Source organism: Myotis daubentonii, chromosome 1, assembly GCF_963259705.1.
Source record: "Myotis daubentonii chromosome 1, mMyoDau2.1, whole genome shotgun sequence".
NCBI lineage: Eukaryota > Metazoa > Chordata > Mammalia > Chiroptera > Vespertilionidae > Myotis > Myotis daubentonii.
In genome coordinates this window covers 95,709,397-95,729,566 of record NC_081840.1, presented here as the reverse complement: position 1 = coordinate 95,729,566, position 20,170 = coordinate 95,709,397, and the positions used below count along the sequence as shown (strand labels likewise).

Sequence of the window (20,170 nt, the reverse complement as noted above, 5' to 3'; positions counted from 1 at the left end):
AAGCCGAGTGAACGGTGATGCTGTGGAGCTGCCTTCAATCCTAACTCCAATTTTCAGATACTATTAGGACTCATTTCATTCCCAGTTTGCAAGGGAACCTGGAGTTACACGAGGCCTTCTCAGCAGGCCTGCACGCTCCGTGTCTGTGAACGACTCCTCTCCCAACATGGCAGAAACAGCCGCAGACCCACAAACAAAACCACCACGCTGCTAACCCCTTTTGTCAAGAAAGAGAATAAACATATTCTTGGATCCAAAACATTCTTCACCAAGGAGGCCTATCTGGCTATAGATTGAAGTAAGCATTGCCTCAGCTAAACTGTTTGAAGTGATCCCTGGCAACTTGTTGTCAAGTTGGTTGGAAGGTTCATGAGTCCAGTCCTGACACACGCTCAAGAACTCCGGGCCGCAATTCTCTGATCCACCGGTCAGGAGAGGATAAATTCATGATGAGGGTTGCTGGGCTCTCAAACTTTCCCTGGCTGGAAACATATGGATGTCTTCATAGCCTGCACTCGGGTATTGAGCCCTGACTCTGCTCACTGCTTTGCTTCTGCCTCTTAACTGGTCTGAGCATCCTGTCTATGCTCTTCTCAGCTTGTCAGGGTTTTATTGCTCCTTTCATCTTGGCTCACTTCCTCTATGCATCAGACATACTGATGACTTAATTCACTGAGTTCTCGGGACCCAAATATCATTTATATTTAGAGCAAACAACAGAATCGACTGGAATGAAACTGCCAGTCATTCCATATGGACAATAGTGCCAAGGAACAGAGACGACTCTCAGAGAAAAAGGCTGGCCGTGACCTACTCACAGTTACTCATGTCCTTTCTGCCTTGGACTGTTAGCTGTCCTTGCCAGTGTTGTCCTGATTTCATTGAGCACATCAGTAGGAAGTGCAACATTCCGTGATCCAGTGGCATTTTCCTTTCCCTGCTTGCCATAGTTTAAGGACAGGGCACATGGTACTGAAGAAATGCATGACAAGGGCTCAAAGCAGTCACCGTGTCCCTGGTTTCTGCAGCCTAAGTAATTTATTTAAAACTATCCTTTCATGTGTCCTGCATGAGCAAGTTAGGGACTAGATCACTTCTCAATTCTTTTTATATCCTGCTCCCTTATGAATTCCATCTGACAACATGTATGAAATCAGCATACAGTCCTAACATGTGTGGTGCTCGGAGAAAGGGCATGCAGTCACATTTTAAAATGACCCCAATGCCACTGGGAGCAGGCTGACTCTGTTTTGGTGATGAGAATTTCAGAATTTTTGGAACTGAAAAGGATGGTAGTGATTGTGAGCTCACCAGCCGGTTACATTGCCCCGGGAGAGAGAAAATCGGGAGCCATGTAAATTCTGAGGTTTCTTAGGTTCTTTTTCTCCATAAGCTCTAAGGCCATGGAGGAAACACAGTTTCAGTCTATACTCTGTGCGTGTGTTAGAGATTGCGTAAATTATCGAATTTACATTAAAATAAGCAACAATGCTTCTCAATTTTCCATCCTGATTTACCTAATTTCTTAAGTCACCTCCCACTGTTTCATGTTAAACACAGGGAACAGTCCTAGTTTTGTAAATAAAAAAAAGAAAGAAAAAAGCTAAAGGAATCGAAATAAAGGCTATAGACTGCTCAAATTTTTAGTTTAATTACAACAAATGGAATGGAATGAAAGAATGGCCACCAACTACTTTTCTGGGTTTTTGGCCAGTTGATTATTGCAGGTTGGGATGTATTATCTTTAAATTTGGTCTGCCTGCAGAAAGGAGCAGGGACGTTACTAACAAAGAACTAATAATGATATCTGAAGGTGTTTTTTTTAGGAGTGTTTGAAAAGTAGGAATAAAACATTAAATTGAACAGGATATGCCTCGTAGGAGCTCTTGGAGCAGAAAACAGCTTTACAGGGGTCATTACAAAATCTACTGGCTTTTTGTTTGCATTCACTTCTTAAGATTCTGACAGCAGCGTCTTTAAAAAGTCCACGGAGAGGATCACTAGTGTCCCTTTCAGTTCCAACATTCTGAAATTCTCAGCACCACACTGTTGTGTCTGCTGCCAGTAACATTCTGTTCCTTTAAACAAATACCATGTCATAGTCTTTCTCTGAACACTTTAAATGTTAGGTTTACACAAATTGTATATATTTCCTATACGTCATCATATGTCACTGACTACAAGGAAAGGACATAAAGAATTTTTAAACCAGGTGAACTGGAGTGACTGCCCTCCTGCACTTGCATCCTGCTCCCTTGCAGGCTGCCTTTATGACATCCATGTGGCACTGAGGCTGCCCAAGCTTCTCCATCTAAATGGGTGCAGCTTCAGCGCTGCCGGGTGTGGCTCAGGGCTGAGCATCAACCTATGAACCAGGAGATCGAGGTTCGATTCCTGTTCGGGGCACATGCCTGTGTTGCAGGCTCCATCCCAGGCAGGGGGCGTGTAGGGGGCAGTCAATCAATGATTCTCATTGATATTTCTATCTTTCTATCTACCTTTCTCTCCCTCTAAAAAATCAATAGAAACATATTTAATAAACAAATAAATAAATGGGTGCAGCTTCAGGGACCTTCCTTGGCCCCAGCTGTTTTCCTAAACTTATCCAGGCTTTTCACTTGCAACAGTCAAGACGTCACCAAACCATGGGGAGTGAAAAACAGAAAGCCACAATAGTGCCCAGAGCGTTTCTTCAGATTTCCAGTGCAGAGGAGCAGACAACTGCTGCTGGAAAGAGGTGGATGAGAGTCACAAATGACACACCACTGGGAGAGTCACATGTCTCGAAAGGAGAGGTCCTTCGGAGAGCACGTTGATTCGGGGCTCATGTGACATGTCACATCTGCAAATGGCAAAGGGGCATTTCATCTGCAGGTGGAAACAGGCAAAGCTTTGCTTTGCCTGAAACAAAATACCACAAATTTGTTAGTTCTAATATTGATGTTTTTCTTGCAGCTCCTTTTGACAAGCCCACCAGAAGCTTACATTGTCCATTGGATAATAAAGAATGAGAAAAATAGGTCTTAATTTTTAGAGTTTCTAATGACTAATCACTGATTTACAGTAAGAATTTTTCATCCATTTCAAATTAGATTTATTAAACACCGCATGTTCCCTGAAGCTCTGTGGGTCTTCTCATCAGCTCCAAGCTGGAACCTTCCATACCCCTGCTCGACACTGCTGTCCAATAGAAATATAATGCAAGTCTAATTTAAAATTCTTAAATTAAAAATTTTCTAGTAGCCACATTAAAAAAACCAAAACAAGGGAAAAGAGCCCTGGCCAGTGTGGCTCAGTTGGTCGGATGTCGTCCCACACATTATTATCCCACACATCGATAGATCAGCAGTCGGATTCTTGGTTAGGGCACATCACCAGGTTGCAGGTTCGATCCCCGGTAAGGGTGTATGCAAGGAGGCAACTGATCGGTGTTTCTCTCTCACATGAATGTTTCTCTCTCTCTTTTCCCCTCTCCCTTCCTCTCTCTACAAAACAATAAAAATAGTTTAAAAAGAATAATGGGGCATTAATTTTAATACATGCTTTATTTAACCCTAAAAATCAAAACTATTATTTCAACAGGTAGTTAATGTAAAAATATTCATGAGCTATTTTATATTCTTTTTTGTTTTTACTAACTGCAAAATCCAGTGTGTATTTAATAGTTGTAGCATATAACAATTTTCCATAGTTAAAGTGAAATACAGTCTTACCCAAACAATAAAACTGTGTTTAACGAAAAAACGTATTTTATACAACTGCAATTTTAAATTTACATTTAAATGAGTTAAAAAGAAATAAAACTATGAGTTCAGGTCCTCAGTCACACCAGCCACCTTTCAGGCACTCAGTACCCACGCGTGGCTCGTAGCTACCACACAGACTGCGCAGCTCGGGAACGTCCCGCATGGTCTCACGCAGCTGGGATTCACTCTGCTCAAGCCTAAGATGCTTTCACCGGGGAGGTGTCCCCAAGGCAGGAGATGGGATGCACTTAGGACCAAAGGTTTCCCTTAGGAACGTGGGCTTGTGATTACTTATTTTAAGTGTTTTAAGAAAGAAGGTAATATTGAGTAACTGAAGTACTTAAAATTTAGGGAGGAAAGTTGCATTGCATGCCAGCTAATCAACAAACCATTTTAATTCATTTTTATGTACCAAGAACCTGTAGCTATTTAAGGAAACAGTATAAAGTTTTAACAATTCACTTATTATAATTATCTGCAATTTTAGGAAGTGGGATCCATAAACTGTAAGTCGTTTAGATTTTCTTAAAGTGATGCTAAGTAGGGAACATCTAATCTTACCTTCATCATGTCGTAAATCTTATTGTTCTTTATTATGGTTGAAAGACCATAAATAAATCTTTAATATGCCTACATTTTCTCACTGACATTTATGATGTATTTTTGTATATTTTGACAAAAATAGCAAGGTAGAAGGAAAAGGACTCCCTTGTATTATGCAACTGTAATTAATGTTGACATCTGTATTTATGTATCACAAAATCTTGTGTAAACATACTTCAGTGAGGTCACAAGGATGTTTTAAATAAATGTACCAAGACACCCTACCTACGGTGCCATTTTAACATAAGGTGGACCAGCTGAACACACATTTTAACAACATTTAAACAGCCCCTGTGCCAAGTAGTCCCTAGCATGAGTTCAAACTCCAAACAATTGTTTAACGTAAGAATTCCACTTTAAGCTGCTGAAGCTTTGCGAACAATTCTGAAAATTCAATGTATTCACAGTTCATGGATGAGTTTTTAAGTAAGAATTTTTCATAACATACTTCCTAATAGCCACCTTTGGAATTTGGCTTTAGTCACATGGAACACAAATATTAAAATTAATTTGTAAACAAACAAAAAAGTGTCCAAATAGCAGGAACTTTTTTCCTGTGCGCTGTAATGAACCAGCGCTCAGTCCTATCCCTCTGCTTCACGCAACCTTTCCTTCCCCTCCGGACACGACAAGTGTCACGTCACGTGTGGAGTTCGTTTTTACCAACACCATGCAATGCAGCAGATGGGGACGGCCATTTCTTCAATATGTAAAGCTTATAGAGGCCTCAAGAAATGTTTGAATTATGACCATGTTGAAAGGGAGTATAAACAAGCTAGTCATCCCACACAAGGGCCTAGAAAAACAGCCGAATTTTCTCTACTCTCATGACGGAAGGAGGAACCGAGAGACTCCCCCGTGGCAGAGCTGGGATCGGAGCTCTGATGATTTTCAAGCTACTGACTGCAATGAATTCTACCACCTTAAAGCAATGCTCTCCCCCTGGGTTCTTTTCAAGATTAGAATGACGGAAACTCACTATAAAATATGTCTGAATGTTTTTCCAATTACAGTTAAGTTGTCACTTAACATTATGGATAGATTCTGTGCCTTTAAGTAAACTGACATAATGAAATCAATGTTACCACAGGCTAATTGACATAACTGTTAAGTTCCTAGGGCATCTCATCAACGTTGTAACTAAACTACGTTGAACAAAATGATGTTATTCTAGGGCCTGCTGGTACCTTTACCTAAATGGTATAGTAAGTCATCCACATCGGATAACAAGACTGGTTTTTAAATGCAGCGACAAGGGTGGTGGGGGTGGAGGAAGCATGTATCTGATCATTTTGTGGATCTTCTGAGATGAGTTGAGAACAGCAGGCTGTCACCTGTGGCCAGCACGGAAAGACTCAATACTGTTGATGGAATCAACTGTAACATATGTTTCTGTTAATGAACATGTGCTCAGAGACAACAAAAGGGCCCAGATTTATCTCCCTTAGAGCTACAAGCCTTTGAACCTCTCTGGGTGAACATTCTATATTAAAAACCCAAAGCCTCTATTTTCTAAGTTGAACATAAATCCAGACTATAACAGACATCTCATGAAAGAGAGGTGAACTAAATGAAGAAAGATGTGGCAGTGCTTGTTTTGAAATGCCACCAACGTTTACTGAAATAGTTTGACTCTGAAAATCTATTGACATTTCCAATATTGGGTGTGTGGGGGGTGTTTACTATTATTGAGACTTGAGACTGACCTTGTTCCAGGTGCTATGCGGGAGTTTTATGTACGTAATCTTATTAATTGTCTCAAAATTCTTTCTGAATATGGGTAACAGCCTCAGCAAAGTAGAGTGACTTCTTAATTGGAGGGGGTGGGGGTCCCAGGAGAAAGCCCAGGAAACTGCATTTTCCTCTGTGCTGCCTTCCTGTGCCAGAGGTTCTCAATCCTAGTTTCACTACAGGATTGTCACTTGTACATCTTTTAAAGCACAGCGTCCAAGCCCTGCTTCAGACACACGTAATCCCGACATTTGAGGTAAAGATTTAGCACGTATATATTTATTTAAAGTTGCGTGAGTGATGATTCTTTTGAATACTTAGGGTTGAAAATCACTAATCAATGGGTTAATTTAATTTAAATTTCTAAAAGTAGTTAGGCTAGAAAGTTTAAGTATTGCAATTACCTTTGAAGATCTATGCTGATAAGAAATTGTGGTAGTATCAATTTATATATCATCCAAAGCAGTGCTTCTCAAATTTTACTGTGAAGATGATACCCTGATGCTTTTGGTGAAATGCAGGTCTGCAGTGAGGCCTGTTTCTGAATTTCTAACTATTTAGGTGATGTTGGGGTTGTTGGTTTGTAAGCCGCACTTTGAATAACAAGGATCTGGGGACCAGAGTTCAAGTGGGGGTTGAGAATGTCTGTGGATGACCAAGAGATGAAGGTTAAAATCTTAACACTGCTTCCTGCAGCCCTGGCTGTGATCATGCTCACTGCGAAGGCAGAGCTTTGGTGACGGCGTCTGCTCAGCCTCTCACCCTGTCTCCCCTCCGCTCTGCACGGCCTGCCAGGTAGCTGAGGATGTCAGCCGTTGTGCTCTGACAGATATTTGGGGGTCAGTAATGTTTAATAGCCTCATTTTTAAAAAATAAAATTTTGTTCAAATGAAGCTCATAGTATACCTTTACCCCCAGGTGAAAATTGCGGTTCTTTACGTAGAAAGGAAAGATCACTGTCTCATGTCCTGCAGCTGGTCTTTGGCATCTGTCCCTACGGAAGAGACATCCCTTCCTACTCCATGTTAAAATTAAGCAATTAGTACAATTTCATTATAATGATCATTGTTGTCTGGACTTCTTAGAAACAAAATGGCTTGATTGAAAATGACATCAGTCCTGCCCTTTGATTTTGTTTTTTGGGGGTGGGTGGTAGAAAGTTATGTTAAAAGGTTAAAATTTGATCAAATGACACTAAGTAATTTCCAGACTGAAATAAGAAAACAGTGAAGGGAAAACTGTTCTCAAGTCAATGTAATAAACACTTAAACCTAGTACAAGCCAGAACAGTGATTTAAAAAACAAAGTTTAAATGAAATTATTTGTGCCTGTATATTTTTAGATACTTACTGCTATTCTTCCCTCTGGGAGTTTTGCTGGCTGGTCTTTATAAGGCATCTTCTTAACTTCAAAAGACACCAGGGATGCAAGAGAATAGGGATCATTCTTTCTCTGCAATTAAGAATATTTAAATATAAATCATATAAAGCTTTTACTGGCAGCCACCCAATTGTTTTCAGTGTTTTCCATTTCCAAAGCAAAATTTCCTCCCCCTTTCTTCCTTTTCTTTTACTTTTCCCCCATCCATTCATCCATCACTCACCCAATATCCATCCATCATCTACCCATCATTCATGCAGACATCCATCCATCCATCCATCCACCCATCCAAATATCCATCTATCATCTATCCATCATCCATTCATCATCATCCAACTGTCCATCCATCCAACCATCCACCCTCTTCTTACTTCTTTAAATTGTCTTATTAACAAAAGGCTTGGTATTATAAAGTTAAAATAAAAAACAGGAAATCAGAATCCTAAAAAGGAGTAAGCACAATCATTTACATAGTTGCTGTGAGGGAAAAACAAAGAGGAAACGTTGTGGGCTAAAAAATTATTGTTAGAGAGGGAAATATTTTAGGGGAAAGACTAGTACTAAGTTATAAAGAAATTTATCACATTTCGTCCTAATAGTATACAGAAGACCCAGAGCACTGACTCTCAGTCCTGGCACCATTAAGATTTTAGGCTGGTTGAGGGACTGTCCTGTGCAATGCAGGGTGTTTAGCAGCATCCCTGGCCTCCACCCACTAGAGGCCAGTAGCACCTCCCCCTCTAGTTGTGACAACCAAAAATGTCTTTAATTATTGCCAGTGTCCCTTTAGCCTCAAACTAATTAAGAACCACAGTCCTAGAGCCATATAGTGTTTTTGACAGAACTTTTCAGCAAAAGTCCTTTTTGTTTAATTGGTTCTCATATTAACTGTTGATTAAAGTCAAAGGAAAATGTTTAAGAGTAAAGCCAAAAAAAGACATTCTGAGAACTTAGGCTTCTGTGCTTCTCCGTTTAACCTGAGACAGTGATTAGATTTACCCAGTGGTGGCCCTTGGCTGGCTCATATGGCTCTTGAGAGATTGTTGAAGTTTCGGGAATTGTGAGTAACAGTTGTTAAATAGAACCATTACTAAACTGTAAATTATATATACATAAATTTCAGTCAATTATGTATTTTTAAAGGTAATAAATACTGAAAACTCAGTACTTTTAATTCTTTTATTGCATTTTACTATTATCTACATATTATTTATGTCTATTGTATCTGAAGGGGAAAGATTCTGTGATGGTGACCTACAGTATATCTCTTCCCAACTCCATATTCAGCAACGTCATGTTAGCAGCTTGAAATCAGCCACAGGGAAGAATATTTACACTTTGGGAATCAGTGAATGCAGACTGGTGCAGCCACTGTGGAAAGCAATATGAAGTTACCTCAAAAAATTAAAAATGGAACAGTTTTATGATCCAGCAATTCCACTACTGGGAATATAACCGAAGAAACCTGAAACACTAATTCAAAAGAATATATGCACACCTATGTTCATTGCAGTGTTATTTACAATAGCTAAGATCTGGAAGCAGCCCAAATGCCTGTAAGTAGATGAGTGCTTACAGATCTCCATTTATACAATGGAATACTACTTTGTTAAAAAATTTCAAAAAAAGAAGAAGAAGAAAATCAAACCCTTTGCAACAGCATAGGTGGACCTGGAGAGTATTATGCTAAGTGAAATAAGCCAGTCAGAGAAAGACAAATACCATATGATTTCACTCTTATGTGGAATCTAGTGAAAAAAATAAACAAAATAGAAACAGAAACAGACTCAGAGACAGAGAACAGACTGACAGCTGTCAGAGGGGAAGGGTGATGTGGGGCTGGGTGAAAAAGGTAAAGGCATTAAGCAAAAGAAATAAATCTCATAGATACAGACAACAGTATGGTGATTACCAGAGGGAAGGGGGGCAGGGGTAGGCAATGAGGGTAAAGGGAGGGATAAATGGTGATGGAAGGAGAATAGACTAAGGATAGTGAGTACACAATACAATATACAAATGATGTATTACAGAACGTACACCTGAAACCTATATGATTTTATTAACCAATGTCACCCCAATAAAATTCAACAAAAAGTAACATAAATAGAATGCTGAAATGAAAAAATTAAACATTGAAAAACAATTTTAAAATATAAAATATTTTGAAATTAAATCTAAAAATTGTAAACATAGAAAATGTTTAAGAATTTAAAAGTCATTTAAAAAAATAAGCTTCGTGCTGAGCTTTTGAGAAGAGGGTCTCTGTGAGTGGTGTGTGTGTGTGCTTCATTGTTTCCTATTACCTGGAGAAATGTCTTGGCCCATAACCGTGATCTGACTTTCAGGACTGCGCTTTCTCCTCCTTCTAGTTGTCCCACTGCACAGGAGATCTGTAAGCACTTGATGTTTGTACAATTCTGCAAAAAACAACAGCAACTTTAGCAAATCAGCATCTTTAAATTGTGGTAGAGGGTCAACATTGAAGTCAATTTGTTCACATCTTATTTCCTCAGAAGTCATCATCTAATCCATAAATTACTAATTTAAATGAAGAACAAATACATTAAAACAACCAAGAAAAAAACACAGTTTGGTAGCAGTGATGCATTAACTTAAGGGGTAACATAGAGATAAAATGGAACATAAATACAACATAAAATTGAAGTTCTTTTCTAAGGACTAAAAACTATCTTCTTATAGCAGCAACTGAATTGTTCTGCTTCATTTTAATAGAACCCAGGGAGACATTTCTTTTAAAATATATATATTTTTATTAATTTCAGAGAGTAAAAGAGAAGGAGAGAGAGAGAAACATAAATGATGAGGGAGAGTCACTGATCGGCTGCCTCCTGCATGCCCCCTACTGGGGAACAAGCCACAAGCCGGGTGTGTGCCCTGACCGGGAATCGAACCGTGACCATGGTTCATAGGTTGACGCTCAACCACTGAGTTATGCTGGTTGGGCAGGAAGGTATTTCTTATAGACGTTCACAGCACCTGAACCTGGACTAAGCAAAGCCCTGAAATGGCTTTTGAGGAAGGTCCCTGAGTCCATATTACCTCAAAATCCCAAAGTTACTAGCCCATTGACAAGCATTTGTTCTATAACATTCTTCTTTCTGTCTAAATTACTTCCCGGTTATAAAGCAGATATTCTGAGAGTTTCATCCATTAAGTTGTTTTTAAACTAGTTTGTAGGATCATTCAACTTCTAATGGGTAAACTTTCATATGTAAAATGCAAGTTCCTGGAAAGAATTCATTATGATGACATTCTACCTATCAAATCATGCTTTCTGATTGGCTTCCACTGTGGAAATAAATGGACTCCTCACATCCATTTTCCACTTTGCCATGTACAGGATGATACTTTTTGAATTATACTCACTGATTTGAATTTATTGTGTGAGCTATTATTTATTTTTTATGTCTCAAGCACTGGGCACTAGCCTATGGATGTTCAATATTGGATACTGTGTGAAGTAGTTGACTAAGGCATTTCACATTAATGAAATAGATAAAATACAGAGTAGCCCGAGGAACATATCACTATGAAAACCTTTTTCAAGACCCTCAGAATTCTCTAAAACCCAAGCAATAAGTAACATGTATCTGATAAACTCCAGTAAGGTTAGATTTCTTCATAATGTTTCCAAATACAGGTTGCTGGGCTGCTCTTCTGCTACCAGTGTTTGGGTCTTGGCCAGGTTGAGAGAATCCAGGGGAGGTAATGGTTTTAGAAAGTGGTCAAGAGTGTCAAGTGCTGCCCTGGCCTGTGTGGCTCAGTTGGTTAGGCATCGTCCCATGCATTGAAAGGTTGCCGGTTCGATTCCTGTCAAGGCACATGCCTGGGTCACAGCCTCGATCCCCAGTTGGGGGCATGCAGGAGGCAGCCAATCAATGTTTTGCTCTCACATTGATGTTTCTTTCTCTCCCTCTGTCTCTAAAAATCATTTTTTAAAAAATCTATAAAAGAGTATCAAGTGCTAAACAGGACTAAGAAAGATAAAGTTTCTGTAAACTGAGTAGTTAAAGGAGGAGAAAGAGGAGATGGGGGCGATAGCTGCAGGAGCCTGAGATGAGAAAAGCAAGGACAATTCTTAAGTAGAGGAGAAATTATATCTCAGGGTTACAGATACAGATATTCCTATGCAAATTGGAAATTATGATCCCAACACAGGATGTTGGCATTTTGCACTTTCAAATTCCTAATCAGAAATGTGATTCAGTAACTTGTTTTTAACTAAACAAAAACTGTAGGAGGTCTTATTTAGCTTTTGATTTCAGAATAAACTTTGCATAATCACTTTCTATCCAGAATTATTTTGACTTGAGGACGGGGGGGGGGCATATGACTTGCAATTTTTGAATCAATAAGAGAGAACGGGAATAAAACATAGTTTAACAAAATCAGACGTGGAAATCAAGGATTGCCTTGCCCTCATCTGCAAGTAACACATTCCTATGATATTCAGAGGTTAGAAACCATCTTGCATTACAAATCTTTAAAGAGAAAGAAGAAAAAAATCTGACCCTATAACACAAGAGCATATAATTTTTCAAAAGATTATTGGTTATTGATCTCCACTGCCTTTATATACTCATGAGACACATGCTGAAGTGGAAACTCAAAAATATAGTTGAATCTTGATTTTCCAAATTCTTGGTCCTCAGAGATTTAAACATTGGTTTGCCAGAGGGCTTTTCCCTTGGGACTGCACATAGAATTCTATAGATGTCAATCATTTTCTTTTGTGTTTATTTAAAAAAATTTTAATGAGGTGTAACTGATATATAACATATTAGCTTCAGATGTACAACATAATGATTTGATATTTGTATATATTGCAAAATAATCACCACAATAAGTCTAGTTAACATCTGTTTCCATACAAAATTACCCATTTTTTTTCCTTGTGATGAGAACTTGTAAGATTTACTTGCTTACAGCGTTCAAATATACCATATGGTATTATTAACTATAGTCACCATGCTGTAATTACATTCTCAGGACTTAAATCATTACTTTGTGTTCTATTACTTCTGGAAGCCTTTTAAAAATGATACTATTTAGAATTTTATTAAATTATTTTAAACTCAATAGCATATCAATTCCCTACTCTTACGTTTTTCAAAACGTTACAGTGTCATAAAAATGTACAGGGACTCAAATCATATAATCTGCTAACTGCCATATAGCTTTTGCCATGTAATTTCAGGTTCTTCTATTATAATAAACACTAGTGGCCCAGTGCATGAAATTCGTGCACGGGGGTGGGGGGTCGTGGGGTGGGGGGTGGTGTTCCCTCAGCCCAGCCTGCACCCTCTCCAATCCGGGACCCCTTGGGGGATGTCCGACTGCTGGGTTAGGCCCGATCCCACAGGAATCAGACCTAAACCAGTGGTGGGACATTCCTCTCGCAATCTGGGACCACTGGCTCCTAACCATTCACCTGCCTGCCTGCCTGATCACTCCTAACTGCCTCTGACTGCCTGCCTGATTACCCTTAACCCCTCTGCCTGCCTGCTTAATCACCCCTAATCTCTCTGCCTGCCTGCCTGATTGCCCCTGCCTCTGCCTGCCTGCCTGATTGCCCCTAACTGCCCTCCCCTTTTGGCCTGATCTCACCTCCAACTGCTCTCCCTTGCCAGCCTGATCTTGCCCCTAACTGCCTCTGCCTGCCTGATAGCCCCTAACTGCCCTCCCCTGCTGGCCTGATCTCACCTCCAACTGCCCTCCCCTGCCAGCCTGATCTTGTCCCCAACTGCCCTCCCCTGCCAGCCTGATCACCCCTAACAGCCGCTGCCTCAGCCCCCACCACCAAGGCTTTGTCCGGAAGGAAGTCAGTCGTCTAGAAGATGGCCAGTTGACCCAGTCTAATTAGCATATTACCCTTTTAGTAGTACAGATAGATTATATAGGATTGCTTAAATGTGTATGTGGGGGGGCGGGGGGGGAGCCATTTTCAGCAGGAGGAGATGCTCTTGGCAGACAAAACTACATAATCCCTATATCTGGACTGATAGACAGCCATATGCACTATACTGCCAAACCGGTCATTAAAAAAATTGAACTGCTTTCTTACACCTTACACCAAAAAGCTGTTGCCCTTAAAACCCTTCCTTAGCCCCCACCTTAGGTTCTGCCTTTTCAGTTCACCCAGATTAGGTTCTGATTGGTCAGTTTCTATGCCAGTCAGCATCAAAAGCTCTGCCTCCTAGGCAGCCATTGGCTCCTCACACTTCACCCAGATTTGGTTCTGATTGGTTGGTTTCTATGCCAGTCAGCGTCCCTGGGCCTATCAATGGGCCTGATCAGAGAGACAGGGCTGATCAGCAGCCCCAGTGGAGGCCCAAGAGAAAGAGGGGCGCGGCTGCTGGCCAGGCCCAGAGCGAAAGAGAGAGGCAAGTGCTGATCAACAGCTGCCATGGAGGCTACGGATCAGACACTGTCTTTCTTTCCAGGCCTCTCCAGGGCTGATCCACAGCCCCCTCAGCAGTCAGTGCTGCGTCGGGGTGCCCACAGCAGCAGCAGTCAGTCGAGCCTTTGGTTGTTTTGGATGTTACGGACCCTGGGTTTTTATATATTAAGATTCTTCTCTTGACTTAGTTTAACTGATCAAGTTAGACTTGCTCATTGTACTTTCAGTCCATTTCCATGTTTAAAACTTTTTATATTATCAAGATGAAATAAATGAATGCTAGAGCATATTCAAGACATACATTTTAAAAAGCACCCATTTAACCCCTTTTAAATGTATAGTTCAATGGCATTAACATTCACATTGGAACAAGTAGAAGAATTGAATAAAAAATGCTGATTCAGGAATGCTGTCCACATTTTATTAAGTACTGACTCAGCTCAACTAGATCAACCACAGACCTCAATGCTAAGATACAGATTTTTGGCTCAGAAAACCTGAATGTACCATTCTCAGCTGAGATTCAGGGGCAGGGACTCACTTCAAACTCTCACCAGTGCAGTGTCTGGAACAAGCTAACAACCGAATCTTTATGTTCTTGAAATACATTAACAGTCACATTTTATGTTTCATCATTACTTCTCCAATGTGGCCTCCATGGCAGGTTTAGAAGAAAAAATGCTACACTGCAAATGCTCATTAGTCCTCACAGAATAGTCACTTTCATTTCTCACAATACATACTGACAAAAAATGTTAGGCATATCTGAGCATTAGAGGATGAAAACCAATACTTGAAGTTACAGCCTTCTGTGTTGGGAATTCTGTCCAGTCCAATCTTCCCTCGGTGTGTGCACTGACAGTACTCACCAGGATTTTTGCCGGGCTCTGTCTGCGGAGCTCTGGCACCGGCACCGGCACATCTCTTTTCCTGACAAGATGAGGGATGGTTGCGTTTTTCAAAAAGGCGCTCAGTTCAGGGGTGTCCTTTGGGGGAGCAGCAAGCTGGAAACAGAAAGCAAGAGATCACGTACAATCACATTAACACTTGCTACCTAGCCTCAAACTCTAGGCAATTTTTTTCACAACTGGATGTGATTCACATTAGAATTCAAACATGCTTTCTTTTACCAGCAGCATTTTCAGCAGCAAAATGAACCCTGTTCATAAGGAGCAACTTTCCATTCCCCAGTTACAGGAATTCATGAGGCATGGGGATGCACCTGGAAAGTTTGTCTTATGAAGATAAGTCTTGAAGCAGAAGTGATTTCCCCATAAGGTTAGAAAATGTGGGGTGACTTTTCAGGCATGAGTCATTATTCTCTCCTTACTTTCCTCTCTCTCTCTCTCTCTCTCTCTCTCTCTCTCTCTCTCTCTCTCTCTCTCTCTCTGTCTCTGTCTCTCTGTCTTTCTCTGTGTTTTATATATACATATATATACATACATATATAAAACTAAGTTTCCATGTGGAGAGATGGATCTTGAGGTGGCAGAAAAGTGAGGCGCTGACCATGGGGTGCTGATGTGGTTTAGGACCCGACTTCAGCATGTCTGAGCCCCAAACTCCTATTGTAAGAAGTGCTCCCTCAGGAAAAAAACAGGTTCTAATGAAAATAATTTTTCCTAATCAGGTCCAATGGACATTATGCCATAATAAACTTTGTTTTCAGCTCCAAATTGGTTTTGCAAGTATTCTAGAATTTATGACTTTATCTCAGGCTCCAGGCTGGCTCATCTGATGGCTCAATCCATATTTAGAGAGTTCCAATAAATTACACATAATATCTAATTAAGATTATTTTTAAAAAATATGTTTTTATTGATTTTAAAGAGAGAGGAAAGGAGAGAGAGAAACATCAATCTGAGAGAGGAACATTAATCCGCTGTCTCCTGCACGCCCCCTACTGGGGATCAAGCCCAAAACCCAGGCATGTGCCCTGACTTGGAATTGAACCCAACCTTTTGGTGCATGGAACGAAATGACACTTAACCAACTGAGCCGTACTAGCCAGGGCCCCATTAACATTCTTTATTTTAGACTAACCAAATACAGAACCCTAATTTTCTGCTCCCATTCCCTTCAGACAAACACATCTTCTTTTATGCAGGGTTTTTTTGTTTGTTTGTTTTTGTTGTTGTTTTTTGTAGTCACAGGAACAATAATGGTATGCTCATATCTGTGGGAGAAAAGACATCCTCACATGCAGATGTAGGATGCACTACAAAAGGTGAAGTTATAGTGCCCAATATGTCCTAAGAACCTAGAAAAATCTACTGGACAAAGATAGAGTCCACACTCTTAAATAGTTTTTTAAAAACTATGTAGAGCTACATATAATTTAGAAAGTTATAAAATCTTAGTAAGGGGAAAAGGCAGATTACAAGATAACATCTACACTAATAAAAGAGAAACATGGTAATTGGCGTACAACTGCTACCCTTTTCATTGGCTAATCAGCGAGATATGCAAATTAACTGTCAGCCAAGATGGCCACCGGCAGCCAGGCAGCTTGAAACTAACATGAGGCTTGGTTGCCTCACTGACGGAGGATCGTTGGAGGAAACCAACGTTCCCCGCCTGAGGCTGCAGGCCTCTGAGCGGGCAGTTTAAGAAACGTTGTAACAAATACCGCCGGACTTCAGCCAGCAGATTCGCAACATTGTAAGCAAAGGCCAGAAACCTACTTTCAGCCACGGAGGCCTAAGAGCTGGAGCCAAGCCTCAAGGTAAAGCTGGCCCAGAATAAAAAAAATAAATAAAATAAAAAAAAAGGAGCGGTTGGGAGCTTCAGTCACTCCCAGCCTGAAAACAGCTCTCAGCCCCTCACCCAGACTGGCCAGACACCCCAGTGGGGACCCCCACTCTGAAGGATGTGTGACCAGCTGCAAACAGCCATCATCCCCTCACCCAGGCTGGCCAGGCAACCCAGTGGGGACCCCCACCCTGATCCAGGACACCCTTCAGGGCAAACCAGCCAGCACCCACCCGTGCACCAGGCCTCTACCCTATATAGTAAAAGGGTAATATGCCTCCCAGCACTGGGATCAGCGGAGCTGGGAGGCCTCCCGGCACCGGGATCAGCATGACAGGGGGCAGCGCCCAAACCCCCTGATCGCCCTGTGGCTCTGTGTGTGACAGGGGGCGGGGCCCCAATCCCCTGAGCAGCCCTGCTCTGTGCCTGATAGGGGGGAGCTCCCCAACCCCCCCCCCACGGGCCCTGCTCTGTGTGTGACGGGGTAGAGCCAAAACCTCCCCATCGGCCCTGCCCTGAGTGTGAGAGTGGCAACGCCCCAACCCCCTGATCAGCCCCTGCTCTGTGGGTGATAGAGGTCGGTGCCCCAACCCCCTGATGGGCCCTGCTCTGTGTGTGATGGGGGCAGCACCCCAACCCCCTGATTGGCCCTGCTCTGTGCGTGACAGGGTACAGAGCCCCAACCCCCCTGATTTCAGAGAGGAAGGGAGAGGGGGAGAGAGAGAGATAGAAACATCAATGATGAGAATCATTGATCAGCTGCCCTCTTCACACCCCCTACTGGGGATTGAGCCTGCAATCCAGGCATGTACCCTGATCGGGAATCTAACTGTAACCTGGTTCATAGGTTGCCATTCAACTACTGAGCCATGCTGGCTGGGCTGCTTTGAGATTTATAATGTATAATTTCTTTTTTTTTTTTTTAATAGGCCTTTGGGAGATCTCTTACAGAATTAATTCTGTAGGTAACCAAACTACAGAGAAGAGATGCTGGAAGGAATTAGAGAGTGTGTATTTTTTCCCAAGTTACAGCCCATTATTATTATTATTATTATTATTATTATTATTGATAGTAGTAGTAGTAATCCTATATGATAAAAGCCTAATATGCAAATCAACCAAATGGCAGAACAACTGGTCGCTATGATGCACACTGACCACCAGGGGGCAGATGCTCAACACGGGAGCTGACCCCTGGTGGTCAGTGCACTCCCACAGGGGAAGTGCCACTTAGCCAGAAGCCAGGCTCACAGCTGGCAAGCACAGCGGTGGTGGCAGGAGCCTCTCCTGCCTCCATGGCAGCACTAAGGAGCAGCAAGCCGAGCAGTAAGGAGAAGCGAGCAGGCGGGCAGGAAGGAGTGAGGGCTCCCGGACTGCAAGAGGGATGTCTGACTGCTGGCTTAGACCCGCTCCCCATGGGGAACTGGCCTAAGCTGGCAGGCGGACATCCCCTGAGGGGTTCTGGACTGCAAGAGGGCGCAGGCTGGGCTGAGGGACTCCCCCAACCCAGTGCATGAGTTTCGTGCACTAGGCCTCTAGTAGTAAAATAAACATCCAAAGAGAAGAAAACTCTTCAAATTCCTGTGTGGTTTCATTGGATGCAGCAGCCTGTGTACAAAGAACACAACCTATTGGGGTGGGTCCAGTATATCATTATCAAATGTTTTAAGTGGTATTTTAGCAAAACATAGGACTTACTCTGAGCTACAGAATGAATATCTGTATATCACGCAGTGGAAGTTGATAAAACACATTCCTCTTTTTAGCAATGTTACTTTACAGATAGAGGGAATGCCACTCTTAAACACCATAGTCAGAAAGCCTTCGAATAGCTTGCAAACCAGTTTTCTCAAATGACATTCCAGAAATTATTTCAAAATACAGAAAACAAAACAAAACCCCAAAACAAAAAAACAAGAAGTTATCCAAGAAATGTAAACAACAGTGAAAGCCTATTTTCCAGATGAACTTTTGGAGTCTGTTTCACAACAGAGTGTGACCCACAGGTCATGTTTTTCCTTAATCTGAAATCCTTAGAGGTGAGGAAGGCTGGGCTCTCAGGACTCATGTTACACAGACATTCAGTTCCGAGTAACATTTGCTAAGTGCTGAGAGAAGCTGGTGGTAACCACTAAAGTATCTTCTTCAGAACAAATATGAAAATTGCTCCTTTCTGCAATAAGGAAACAATTGTTAGTAAATATGGCTCTTCCCCCAGCTGCCACTCAGATTTTGAACCCAACTGGAGTTTTCTATTTTCATTACTCGTCACCAAACTCTTCGCTCTGGTATAGGATTAAATTTATAGAATACTGTGTAGCTGGAATATTGCAATCCAGTTGGAAAACAGCCTTTGAAGAAAAGTGATGGATGAAATGAGATGAAGGGCTCTGTGAACCCAAACAAGTGCAATGTGTACTATCTTTTTCTTGTTTGTCATTTGCTTTTGGACTTCAGGTATTCCTAGTAAGCAAGAGATGGTAGACTTCTCTCATGTAATTCTTTGCTATAATTAAAGAGAAGTAGAGGCAAGCCCAGGAGGTCAGACTTCCATGTAATTTTCTTTAAGACATAAATGTTAAGAATTTGTTGGGAAGAAAGAAACCCACATTTTTTTTTTTAACATCCTGAAAAGTTCATGCAAAGCGTAACTAAAAGAATCAATTCATCCCATTGGTGATTTTGAAGCTTTCCTTAGTTGTTGGACATGTGTTTTACATTTCAAAATATGCACGAGAACCTGAAAACAATCTTACAAAGTAGATAAGGTAAAGAGAAATTGACCCTGGAGAGCATATTCTCTTTGGTGGCTAAAAATTGGACCTGTAGGTACTATTAAAAAGCAAAGGGTGAATTAAATGAGAGACTGAGAGGTGTGCACTGGTTGGAAGCTGTTGTTCTAGGAAGTAACAAATGTCCCTGCTTTCTGAATTAATGAGAAGCAGTAAGTAAACGGCAGTTATGAAGGAGAAAAATTCTCCTAAGGATAAGAAAAATTATGCAAATTTGCCAAGCCAAGCCACTGTCTGTGGGCTCACTGATTTACCAAATAAAAAGCTATTTGCAGGGCTATAATCTTTGACAAACAGTTTCTGTGTCTCTGCTTTCCATGTTTGTGCTATCTGGTTGTAATTTGGGCTTCCTCTGGGAATGGTCTTGTTCAAGAGACGAGTCCTCAGTCATGACCTCCTGCTTTCCATTGCTCCAATGACAGTTCTGTATACAGCACTGGCTTTCTGTCTTGTGAGGGTTGTCTAGCTCAGGATTCTCCTTTCTTGCACTTAAACCCAGAATGTTGTGTTGTGATCTTAGTGCAGGTTCAATGTAAGCATCTCATTTGTCTTCCTCTCCTGGGTACAGTTTTACAACCCGTAGCCCTTTCTCCTAGCATCTCATACTTGGCAGTTCACTATGAAATCTTGCCAATTAAAAAAATTCATTATTCTTTATGCCATGTTGGTTCCCTAATAGTGCTCACTCTTTCAACTTCATCTTATCTAGAAATCATAGCCTGTTTGCAGAACTCTCCAAACCTCAG

The 20,170-nt window shown here is 41.3% G+C and overlaps 1 protein-coding gene across 1 annotated transcript in view; it reads right to left on the bottom strand.

Moving 5' to 3' along the window:
- The window catches only part of ITGA8 (integrin subunit alpha 8), a 196,806-nt gene that overhangs the window by 5,546 nt on the left and 171,090 nt on the right, over positions 1 to 20,170 (bottom strand). The window contains exons 26-28 of the mRNA XM_059711352.1: positions 14,751 to 14,885; positions 9,764 to 9,877; positions 7,431 to 7,532 (exon numbers count right to left, since the gene is read on the bottom strand). Of these exons, the coding sequence (XP_059567335.1) occupies positions 7,431 to 7,532; positions 9,764 to 9,877; positions 14,751 to 14,885 (351 nt within the window). The remainder of the gene's footprint in view (positions 1 to 7,430; positions 7,533 to 9,763; positions 9,878 to 14,750; positions 14,886 to 20,170) is intronic.